The sequence below is a fragment of the Gobio gobio genome (assembly GCF_949357685.1).
Source record: "Gobio gobio genome assembly, chromosome: 15".
In the NCBI taxonomy this organism is placed as follows: Eukaryota; Metazoa; Chordata; class Actinopteri; order Cypriniformes; family Gobionidae; genus Gobio; species Gobio gobio.
The window spans coordinates 23,857,351-23,870,555 of record NC_137108.1 but is presented as its reverse complement, the minus strand read 5'-3'; the positions used below and the strand labels follow the sequence as shown (position 1 = coordinate 23,870,555).

At 38.8% G+C, this 13,205-nt stretch overlaps 1 protein-coding gene across 1 annotated transcript in view; it reads right to left on the bottom strand.

Moving 5' to 3' along the window:
* The window catches only part of ephb6 (eph receptor B6), a 75,453-nt gene that overhangs the window by 28,860 nt on the left and 33,388 nt on the right, over positions 1–13,205 (bottom strand). The window contains exons 4-5 of the mRNA XM_079836055.1: positions 10,441–10,604; positions 9,861–10,156 (exon numbers count right to left, since the gene is read on the bottom strand). Of these exons, the coding sequence (XP_079692181.1) occupies positions 9,861–10,156; positions 10,441–10,604 (460 nt within the window). The remainder of the gene's footprint in view (positions 1–9,860; positions 10,157–10,440; positions 10,605–13,205) is intronic.

Below are 13,205 nucleotides of genomic sequence, written 5' to 3'. Positions count from 1 at the left end.
TTTTGTCTTTTCACTAAAATAATTAAGTTTATATTGTTTTGCAGTGCAGATGTCACTGTCATCTCTCATTGGTCATAAATTCAGATCATAAATCATCATTCATATTCTTGTTACTTCAGTTTCCAAGCCCTGATTGGAATAAAAAAAGTGAGAAATTCAAATCAGTTTGCTGCTGAATGTGACCGTCAAATCGATATCTAAAGAAATTCGGATTCTGGAACCCCTGCACTGACTCAAGAAAATACATCACGAATTTCTGCTATCTCGGTCCTCTAGACCTTGTGTCCACTACGATGTCCTTCCCCCTTCTCTTCCCTGTGGTTTCTGTCACTTGTTCAGCTGAATGGCCATTACATCACCGTGACCTAAATGTGTCACATCCCTCTCTTATCCCCACTCTCTCTCCATCTCCCCACCACTCTACTTTCGTCTTCAAGATATCTCAAAACTTCTTGTCTGATTTACTCGCATCGCCCTCAGAAATTAACCCCTTTCAGTGAATGTAGTGCTTTCAGCTCCACTTTCATCCACTTCTACTGCATCTTTCTCTGCCTCTCTGACCTCAATCCCTCCATTGCTCATATAGACAGAAAGGAAGAACTTGTTGATGATAAAGATGAGTTGTTCTTTAATACTCTCTCTATTGGCTTCTCCTCCATCAGCTTATCATCAGACAATACTAAAAATAAAAATGTTGCTGACAAAATTTACAACAACAAAAAAAAATACAGATATACACACACAGCTGGCCACCACAATATAGTTGATTTCATGTACAACGTAAACACAACCTGATCCCCAAATATTGTTTGTATATAAAGCTAATTATAATACTACAGACCAGCTACCAGGGACATCAATTTTTAATAATTATATCCCAACAATTTGTTCATATTCATATTGTTCACATATAAATCTATACACTTCAAAAGTTTAAGGTTGGTAAGATAAAAAAAAAAAAAAAAAAAAAACTCTTACGCTCATCAGGGCATTTATTTTATTTGAAAATAGATTTGTAACAATGTAAAGGTATTTACTGTCACTTTTGATCAGATATGATTAAGTCATGTATTGAATTTTCACATTAATTTAGGTATTGAATTTTCACTTTCCTTAAATGCCCCTAGCAGAACCCTTTTTGTAGTTTACACTTAAAGAATCATTTAACTTTTTTTTCTCCAGATGAGGACACCCCCTCGTTAGCTAACTTGTGAAGGCAAATTTGTAACTCAGAATCCCAAAACACAGTGCATGCAATGCAGCGTTTGTCTTTTGTGTCTTTAATTAGATCTGTGTTTATGGGCGCCTTCCCATTTCAACACTGTGTGTAATTTTCTGTTCATCAAATTTTGTGCATAATTACTATGACAGAAAGCCCGCAGAGTTCTGATTCAGAGATAACTGACACAACAATGATGCACATACAATGAAATGATAAGGTGAGCGAAAGGAGGCTGGTGGTTAGAAGTATTTGGACACTTTCTGGTTGTCAAACGTTAGTGGATCATACTCTTTTAGTAAATATGATAAGCTATACCTGTGAAAACTCTGATAGGACACCATTGTGAACTTGAGAGCAGGGTTCTTGCAGGTTTCAGAAAGTCAAATTTAAGACCTTTTTAAGACATTTTAAGACCATAAAGATTGAAATTTAAGACCTATACGACGCATTACCAAAATTATTTAAATCAAAGAAAAATAAAAAAAGTACATTAGTAACCCTCCACAGCCAACAACGTGCCAAATGCCCAAAACCTTAGGCCCAAAATGAAAATAGGCTAAAACAAACTTGCCCTCAAATAGAATAGATTACAAAACAGCATATTAATAGCCTAATAGAGATTGAACAGAGGGAGATAGGATAAACTAGGGATGCCCGATTTGGGGAAGATATCTAATTGCGATTATTCTGGTTAAAATGCAAAATTATTATAATTTTTTTTACAAATGAAAAGTGTTAGCCTGGATGCCAGCCGAATTTAGCCCCGCCCACAGTTTTTTTTGCTCGGGCAATTCGGTCTGGACTCGCTCCATTGAGGAGTAGTTATGCCCGAACAGAAACTGTTCGGACCAATGAAATTGTCAGGGCGGGCTTTAGACGATGATGGACAGATGATAAACAGTAACGTAATCATCCACGTCATCGAAGGCTCTTGGGTTGAATTTGCTCTTATCCTAAACGGAGAACTTGTTAGTATATGCATTCACCTTCACTATTTCTCTCAGAAACGATGATCGTGTTGGTAAGTACTCTGTGTATCCTTAAATAATTGTATTACTGGCAAAGATCGTTTACACTCATCTTTTTCTTGTAACGTTACTTAATCCAGCGTGCGTGCAGACAGGGTTTCCAAGTGTTTTTGCAATGTCGCGCACAATTGCTACTCAAAACTATAGCCCAAAACAATAACTTTCCGGGGTGTTCTCCGGAAAAAAATGGCGTTTGGTTGGCAAAATATGTTATTTTGGCAAGGTTGCCTGCTAAAATTCGCATTCCTGGGTTTATATAATCACATAATTGGGGTCGCTTCAACCCGCGGACATGGAGAAAAACACGGACTTGGCAACACAGTGCAGTTGAGTTCTGTTGACATTTGACAACTAACGTTACGCGTCGCTCCGTTGCTCTGATTGGTTGTGGGTCTATCCAATTGAGGTCTTTCCTGGCTCGGTTGAAACACGCCCCATAATCAAAGCTCAATGGAGCGGTACCAGACTCAAATTCTGACTAGAATTGAGTATGGCCACGCCAGGCTAGAAAAGTGTATGCCTATAACATTTTATATATTAATGTTTATATATTAACGAGACTAATAATAATGATTATATTCAATAAATACAAATATTTAACAAAATTAGAAATATTACTATTACAATAACATTTTAATTATTAAAAAATTAAAAATAGAGTATTTAAGAATAAATATAACAATATAATAATAATACTAATACAATAACATTTATATTTTACAGAAAACTTATTTTACAAAAAAAACCTGCTGGGTTACCTGTTAATATGCAGACAGCCTATGACTAAAAATCATTAGAAAGGTCTAAAGATGTATTGTAAAAATAAAAATAAAAAAATAAAGAAATTCTGTGCTTTTTATCTGTGATATACATTTCTTAAAGTCTATGTATTTAATATGAAATATGAGCCTCTTATGCATCCACTGTGGGGGAAAAACTGTACATTGGAGAAAAACATATGGGTTGTCATATAAATTTATTTAGAGAGAAGTATTATTTTTCATATTTGTTACCCAAACTTTCATTCATACTGGAAGCCAGAGGGCGCCCTCGAGCAGAAACTCCACATTTCCCTCAGAGAAGTAATCCTTTGCCTAATGTGAAGCTAGCGATGTAGGATAAACTGAAGATAGAAACGCTTTGACTGATGAAACGAAGACAATAAACACGACTGCATCAAGCTATGGTGTATTTGAGTTCTTCAAGCCTTCACTATTGTCATAATAATAAGGTATGCAGTGGTGATTGAGTGCAGACTTTATCACTGTTTAGAATAATATAAAACAATGCATGTCTGCCTCATTCTGTCCAGAAAAATACAACGTTATTAAATGTAGACGTATTTTGCGGGCAGGTAACTGCATTTATCACGGGATTTGTAGTTTTATCACCGAGTACGTGTACCAACACCCCCAGAAAGAACTACTACGAACGAACGCTCTGAGGGCGGCGCAGCAAAGACTCTAGAGCAGTGGTCGGGAACCTATGGCTCGCGAGCCACACCTGGCTCTTTGACAAAAATAATGTGGCTCATCTCTCACCCTGTAAATGATCGATAAAAAAAAATTAGACACATCAACAGAGATCCGCTCTCTGCAGAAAAAAAGCAGCCAATTACAATTCCCTTGTTGTACAGCCAACCGAAGTTAATGAAACGTATGATAATAACTAATATTCAAGTTGTACCGGCCGCGCACGTTCAGTGCTGTTAGCGAGTGTCGCAAACACCACTTGCGTTTCTGTGGTAACAGCTTCTGCTCTGGGATTCAAGCAGCTGTGGCTTGTTTAAGGTAACCGAAAACCATTTTTAGAACAGCAGCGAAAATATAAAAGTAGGCTATACAAACTTTAATATATCCTTTTATTGAAACTGGTGGTCTGTTGTGGAAAGAGACATTTCGAAACATTTCACCCGCGGGTACTTTCGCTTTTGCCGCAGAGACCCTTGTGATAAATAAATGTGTATTTATGATAATCCACGCAGATTTCAGTTGACGAAAATGAATGATAAAAGCGTGATAAGTCACGAAAGACAATTGAATTACTGACAGGATGTTGTGCACGCGCTCCGAGCGCAACACGGACAAGCACAGCTTTGTCCTCGGCTGCACGTCAGATTAATAGACTACAGAAATATATCAAAATGCCAAGTCGAGTATTCACGTAAACACAGTAGATGTTCACACACACAAAGAGGATTTATAACTCAACCTCACAAAGCCCTGCACAATTAATTCCATATTGCAATTTATTTATTGTTTTCTGCATATGTGTTTTTTTTAGTTATGGACCTAATAATTACTATTGTTGAAATTTTATTGGGGAAAAAAGCATGTTTTTTAATAATAATTTAATATTATTTTTTTCTGTGGCTCTTTTGGAAAAATGCATTAACCAAAAATGAAAAAATGGCTCTTTGGTCAAAAAAGGTTCCCGACCCCTGCTCTAGAGCTCCGCTTTCGCGATTCGATACTTTTTTGCTACAGTGTAACGTTAATAACTTTCTGCAGCCAGCATTTCTGGAAATGAACGTGGATAACACTTTTTTAAGACCTAACTAAATTAAATTTAAGACCTCGGGTGAAAATCTGGTCGTTTTTAAGACGTTTTAAAGGGGTGGTAAACCACGATTTCACTTTTCTAACTTTAGCTAACGTGTAATGTTGCTGCTTGAGCATAAACAACATCTGCAAAGTTACAACGTTCAAAGTTTAAAGCAAAGGGAGATATTTGCTTTTAAAGAAATCAGTTTCTAAGAACTACAGCAAACGGCCAGCAGGCGACTACACACATTCCTCCAGGGTTGGTGACATCAACAGGTTCAATATTTACATAAACCCCTCCTCCGAGAATATTAAATAAGGGGGGGTGAGGCCATTTTGTATCGCGGCGCTGTTGTGGTATAAGTTAGTTAGGCTGGAGTGTTGTTGCCGCGATGCCGAGGAAACGCTGTTATATTCATCCGGATTGCAGGTCTGGGGTACTTGCTCTGTTCAGCCTTCCTTGGGACGGGGGTGCCTTGCAGAGCGTTTAACATACAGCATGTTATATGCACGTGTGTTTGAGTCAGCACATCTAACAGAGGAAAACATCCACCGTCTTCGCGATTTCAATGCCAGATTTGCACAACGTCAGCTGCGTGAAAAAAACACTGCCGGTGCGTGGATGCACGACGCGCGTGCTGCACATTTCATGGAGGACAACACAAACTTCCACAAACTTCGCGAGTTCAATACAGGATATGCACAACGGCTTGTCCTGAAAGCTGGATTTACAAACAGAAGCTGTTCACGGGCCACAACCTGTAAGTCTGATTTATTTTTCATCGATGTGTTTTCCTGTAATAGGTTGTAGCAAGGAAGTAAACAGATGACAATGCTGTTCTGCAAACCAGTCTGTTAAATGCTCATTCATACTTAACGTTATCCGACGAACACCTAACGTTACAAACACTAACGTTAAAATCTCAACAGCGAACCTGGCATTAGTGTAAATTATTCTTTGATTAGAGCTTTTATGTATTGTTTATCTTCAGGCATGCTAAACATGGTTCTGTGTGTGATTTGGCTAACTTACTAGTTAAAGCCAGTGCTTAGTGTTTGTTTTGGGTTAGTTCTTGCGACAGATATTTGGCTGTAATCATTCTAAAAATACAAAAGTTAAAGTGCCATTCAGTAGCGATCATTATAGATCCGCAGTCTTTACTCTTGAGGACTGAACAGGTTCTGCTCGATCATCTTCACTCAAATGTTCTGGGTCTGATTCGGGCTCAGATGGTTTTATTGACGCCGTTGTTTCTAACACTGACCAAAGCAAGCACAGCCTCCGGTAAGGGGCGTGACGTTTCCGACATACGTGCACTTGGCGTTTAGCGAATCACAACACACTGGGCCAGCTAACCAATCAGAGCCCACTGCGTATTTTTGAGGGACTGGCTTCATACAACCCGGAAAGCATCAGACCGTTTTAGAAGGAGGGACAGAGCAGTGTAGAATAAAGGTCAAATATATGAAAAATAAGGCAATTTTTTTTAAAACGAAGCATGAACACATGTTACAGTGCACCCCACAAACACAGTCAAGCCTTCAAAAGAATGTGTTTTACCACCCCTTTAAGGCCTTAAATTAAAAAAAATTAATTTTAGACATTTTAAGACCCCGCGGGAAGCAATATTTTTTTTCCCAGGATGGTAGGGGAAGGTACCGCCTTTTTCGTCTATGATTGGCTAGAAGGGCTCTCCTCCGATTGGTTATTTGATTTGGCCGTGAAACGTCATCTCACGTTCATGGCAGGCCAGGCTGTCGTGTGTGTGCCGTCAGATTTATATTCCAAGTTCACATGGTCTATCTAGTTGAGGCAAACACTATGGGTAAATCGACTGTACAGTAACTTTAAAGCCACACAGAAATGTGGTGGTTAAGGGCCACTGTGTCATGCCAATGTGCTGATTCGTCCCATCTTCTTCAATAGCTAGCAGTTTTTTGTCATGCTAATGTACTGATTCGTCCCATCTTCTATAGAAACAATCTCTTTCCAAAACAAATAACGTTTGTTAGCAATTTCAAGGTAAGGATTACACAACATTAGTGCATCAACATTAACTGTATGTTAAACATTACTAGTAATTATTGTGTGTGTGTGTGTGTGCATGGGCTTCGGAAGCAAAAAAAATGTGGGTGGGTCCTCAGAAATTTTTTACTGGAGTAGATGCCAACTACATTAAGTACAAATATACCACTTTACTTGGTAAACGTATAGGTGGGAAAGACAAATTTACGTAAATCGCCATACCATTGAAAGCGACAGTAGTGTAGGGGTAAGACGCACGTCATCTAGTTTTGACACAAACCCGTTTTGACACGCCGAAATCTATCTTCTCCGTTTTCCCATCACATATCAGATCGGAAAGGCATTTATTTTCAATACAAATTAAGAAAATATTAGAAAAGTGGAAATAAAGCGTCTATTATGTGTTTAATAATAAGTGTGTATCGATTAGGGGTAGGTAAACAGACATGTGCTAAATGTTAGAGACGATAAAAGTGAGTGGGTCCAATATCATTGATCGTAAAAAGTGGGTGGGTCTTGTCCCACCCACATACAATGGTTCCGATGCCCATGTGTGTGTAGCCATGAAAGTTAAGTGTCGCTGGTGTCATATTTGTGCAAAGGAGAACTTGGAGAACATCATACCGGATCATCTTGAGGTTAGGATTAGGTATAAATCAACGGACAGGGAGAAAGGCTCCAGTAATAAATGGTTTTGGCGCAGGTATTGAGAGGTTAGGGTTAGGAAACAGCTAAGACTAATCTAAACAGGCTATGAAATTGTGAACTTGAAATATAAATCTGAAGACACGCACATATAGCGCTTTTCTTAGTAGGCTATGTTGGATTGACTTCGTTTAACGACGATGAAAACAGACTAGCTGACAGCCTGCCATGAACGTGAGATATATAACCAATCGGAGGAGAGCACTTCTAGCCAATCATAGACGAAAAAGGCGGTACCTTCCCCTACCATCCTGGGAAAAAAAATATCGCCCGCGGGAACCCTGTGAGAGGAACTGACTTCATCCACTAAAAATCAAGTTGACACCAGTTAGTTAAAAGTAATTTGCTAAAATAAAAGTGAAGGTAGTTCATCATTATTTTCAAATGCCATGTGGTTTGATATGTTTTACTGTAACTAATAGACATGTGTCCAAACACATTTTAAGGTCACTGTATGCAGAGTTCCCTGGGCAATGTAAAAAATACATCCAGCAAGGTAATACTTTTGTTCATGTCAGTGTAGTGTACAGAAACCATGTGACTACATTAGCAGTGCTTTGTTCATTCAACAGATCAGTGTTTTTGAAATAATCTTTTTACATGAACAAATTGTTTTTGTTCAGCTCCATTCACCGATTTTAGGGTAATCTCCACAGCAGATTCCAAGTGATCAAAAGCTTAGGATGTCCTCAATTCACTTAAAAATTGAGTTCTTTAAGGAAACATTCTAGGATTTTTCTCCATATAATGGACTTCTATGGCAACCAACGGGTTGAAGGTCCAAATCAATTCAGTTTCAAAGGGCTTTGAAGAGCTTCATAGGGCTCTGCTGCACGATCCCAGACGAGGAATAGGGTCTTATCTAGCGAAGTCATCGGCCATTTTCTAAAAAAATAAATAATAATAATATACTTTTTAACCTAAATTGCTCATCTTGCGCAGCTCTGCAGCGCGCCAAAGGTCACGCTAGACGTAGGCAGAAGAACCTCCCCCATGTTTACAATGCGCATGTGCAAAGACTAATACAAACGGCCTTTAGCAAAAAAAGGGTAAAACAATGATGTCGGACGATTTTGAGATTTGGAGATGGAGTTTTTTTTTGGGTAAGGCCATTTGTATTAGTCTTCTTCGCATGTTTGCTTGGGGCGGTACTTCCGCCTACGTTTAGCGTGACCTTTACGACGTGATTACGTAATCCGTTGCGAAAGATGAGTAATTTAGGTTAAAATGTATATACTTTTTTTTTTCTTTTTTAAATGGCCTATGGTTTCGCTAGATAAGACCTCTGAAGCCCTTTGAAACTGCATTGATTTGGACCTTCAACCTGTTGGATGCCATCAAAGTCCATTATGTGGAGAAAAATCCTGGAATATTTTCCACAGAAAACTTTTTTTTTTCGACTGAAGAAAGAAAGACATAAACTCCTTGAGATGGGGGTGAGTAAAATATCAGGAAATATTATTTTTGAAGTGAACTAATCCTTTAAATGGTTTTAATGATCTAGTCCAGTTCATTAAAGGCTGTTTACTTTACCACACGAGTGCCTTGGAATATTTAGTCTACAAAATCTTTTTGCTGACTAGATTGAAAGGATTCGAGTCACTGAGATTAATCAAAATCTCCTCCATTACACTATATGTTGTGTTGACTCAATTAAACACACAGAGCCTAATGATTGGGCTTATATCCCGTCACTGACTGAATCAGGGAACAAATGTTTTTGCCAAATAGATTTAAAAAGATTGCCGAGTTGCTGAGATGAATCAAAATCTACACTATTAGACTACATATTGTGACTCACCTAAACAGCCTGAGCCATTATGATTGGACTTCTAATTCATCAATGAATAAATCGGTGGACAAATCTGGGCAAATCTTTTTTGTGAATTCAAATGATTCATGTCACTGAGATGAATCAAAATCTCCACCATTAGACAACATGTTTTGGTGACTCACTTAAACACGCAAAGCCTATATGATTGCGGATATATATCCTATCTGACTGAATCAGTGAACCAATCTTTTTGCCAAATAGATTTAGAAAAAATATTTGTAATTATTTTAATTTTTTTTCCGGGACCCGGATCATTGTCCCCACCTCCATCAATGGGCACCGGTCAATGAAATGCTCCGGGTCCCCGCAACGCCAACAGGCTGGCCCAGACCTACCCACCACCCCAGTGATCCGAGCCATTATGTTTGGGCTCATATCCCATTACAATGAATCAGTAAACAACAAATCTAAACTAATCTTTTTGGCAAATCAATTTAAAAGATTCAAGTCACTGAGATTAATCAAAATCTCCACCTTTAGAATACATGTTTTGTTGACTCACCTAAACAGGCTGAGCCATTATGATTGGGCTCATATCCCGCATCACACGTACATCCTCCAACAGGCACCAGCCATTCGCCTTCTGTGTTGCAGTGCATTCTTGGTGCTGTCCCACTTTGTGATTGGCTGTGGGGTACACAAGTCCCAGTCACCGGAACTAAAGATGTTGGCTCCGCCCCAGAGGGTGTGGCTGGGTAGAAGGCCAGGAAACGGCTGCTTGCTGGACAGCGACGATAAAATATGGAAACACCCATGAGTGATACGCATGCTCCACTGTCTACTATTGCTAACACAAACCTAAAAAAGAGAGAAAAAAGAGAAAACGTGATGAAAAGAGACAGACGACAAGCTTAGCAGTCCGCTAAACATCCATTGAGACCAGACAGACTAATAACTGTTGTTTGTTTTCATATTCAAACCATATCATGGCAAATATTAACTCTGTGGCTGATATTTACTCAGCAGAATTGCCTGATCCTAAGTGACCACATTCAGAGGGATCCTCATTTCATCTGCACACAGTGACCATCCTTCATCAAGGGTTTTAGGGAGATGGGGGAAAGGCAAAAAGGTCATTGTACCCTTTGCGTGTGAGAGGAGCAAAGCTGCGGGTTTTGACATTGATGCGTCGTGCGTTTTCAGATTTGTACTGGTGAGGTAGACTTGGCTCCACCCGGCTGAAACTCTTGTCTGCTGCGATTGTGTCGATTTTCATCCAGCCCTCTCTCGTTTCTCCACTGGAAGGCTGGAACAGTGTAGGAGAGAGAGCAATCATATTGTTTATTAATATGTCAGTCATGTTTACAGGGATAGTTAGTAGAAATTAAAATTCTGTCATTATTTAATCACACTTAGGTCATTTCAAACTCATATGCTGTTTTTTTTTGTGACTCTACGCAACAACCTTTAACGCTTCAATAAGTTTATAAAGAGATCGTTAAGCTAATCCATATGAATGAGCAGTTCAGTCCACATTTTCTGAATGGACTCGCTTTATATGATAAACAGATTGAATTTAGGCTTTTATTCACATATAAACATTGATCAGCCGAAAGAATATTATACAAACAATACCCCATAATGACAACGTGACAGAAGTTTGTTTGAAATCTTTGCTAATTTATTGAATTGAAAAAAAAAAAAAAAAAAGTATTCACAGCCTTTGCCATGACACTCAAAATTGAGCTCAGGTGCATCCTGTTTCCACTGATAACCCTTGAGATTTTTCTACAACTTGATTGGTGTCCACCTGTGGTAAATTCAGTTGATTGGACTGAATGATTTGGAAAGGCACACACCTGTCTATATAAGGTCCCACAGTTAACAGTGCATGTCAGAGCATAAACCAAGCCATGAAGTCCAAGGGATTGTCTGTAAACCTACGAGACAGGATTGGCACAGATCTGGGGAAGGGTACAGAAAAATGTCTGCAGCATTGAAGCAATGAGTACAGTGACCTCCATTATCTGTAAATGGAAGAAGTTTGGGACCACCAGGACTCTTCCTAGAGCTGGCCCAGCCAAACTGAGCGATTGGGGGAGATAACAGCTCGCCTGGAGTTTGCCTGGCACCTGAAGGATTCTCAGACAATGAAAAAACAAAATTATCTGGTCTGATTAAACAAAGATTGAACTCTTTGGCCTGAATGACAAGTATCATGTCTGGAGGAAACCAGCTCATCACCTGGCCAATACCATCCCTACAGTGAAGCATGGTGGTGGCAGCATCATGCTGTGGGGATGTTTTTCATTAGCAGGAACTGGGAGACAAGTCCGGATCGAGTTAAAGATGAATGCAGCAATGAACAGAGACATCCTTGATTAAAACCTGCACCAGAGCGCACTGGAGGAGAAGGTTCATCTTCCAAAAGGACAATGACCCTAAGCACACAGCCAAGATAACAAATGAGTGGCTACAGGAAAACTCTGTGAATGTCCTTGAGTGGCCTTGCCACAGGGCAGACTTGAACCCAATTGAACATCTCTGGAGAGATCTGAAAATGGCTGTGCACTTATGCTCCCCATCCAACCTGATGGAGCTTGAGAGGTCCTGCAAAGAAGAAGGGGAGACTGCCAAAAAATAAGTGTGCCAAGCTTGTAGCATCATACTCGAAAAGACTTGAGGCTGTAATTGGTGCTTCAACAAAGTATTGAGCAAAGCCTGTGAATACTTATGTACATGTGATTGTTTTTGTTTTTTATTTTTAATAAATGTGCAAAGATTTCAAACAAACTTCTTTCACGTTGTCATTATGTTGTATTGTGTGCCAGGGGGTGTGTGGTTTAGCGAGGTCTGTGACGGGAGAGAGAGTTAGGAGACAGGTGCGGCCTAATCCAGAAGTAAATCAAGCCGACCCTGTCCTCTTCCATCCACACACACACACATATATATATATATATATATATATATATATATATATATATATATATATATATATATATATATATATATATATATACATATATACACTGAACCTTGTTACATATTGTTTGTAGAATTTTGAGGAAAATAATAAAATTAATCAATTTTGGAATAAGGCTGTAACATAACAAAATGTGGAAAAAGTGAAGCGCTGTGAATACTTTCCGAATGCACGGAATATAGTATATGTATAGCAGTACGTATATTGTATATTAAAAGGTGTTATTTATGGGTGGATGGGGCCTGTAGCACTTTTTATCAAGGCCAGTTTTGTCCTCAATACTTTTTGAAATATGGAGGAATGTATTTAATACAGATGTAGTTTTTCATTGTTAGTGTGTGTTATAACGAGTGTCGATCCGGCACTGGAATTTGTTATTTTTAAATGTCTCTGAGTGTTTATTGCAACTGTTAACAGTGGTGGAAGCCAACAGTGCAATCTTGGACACACACGCCAATCTATTGCTTTCCCGCAGCTGCCGTGGCCTGCTATCCATTATAGTGAAATCTTTAATGCCATCAGATGTGTCCCTGAAACCTGGAAACTCTGGCCTTCCACAGAATAAATAGCAGTATATGGGGTTTGGAGCAACATGAGGGTGACTAAATAATGACAGAGCTTCAGTTTTGGAATGAACTATTCCTTCAAGGAGCTATTTTTAGTGCGACAGGATTGCATTTAAAAGATTAATTACAAGAAGGCAAAAAAGAAGAGATGGCAAGAGCTTTATGTAACTGAGATGTTGCAAAACTATCAAAACTGGAAAAAAGTATTTGATTTACACAACGAGTGACCACATTACATTTCCCAAAGGAATAACTACAGCTTTTATTTACTGTTTTGTGTATTATCTTCTCCCCTGAGTAGTAATAAGCCACACATATTGCTGAGACTCCACAAAAAAACACACTGTGTGTTTTCCTC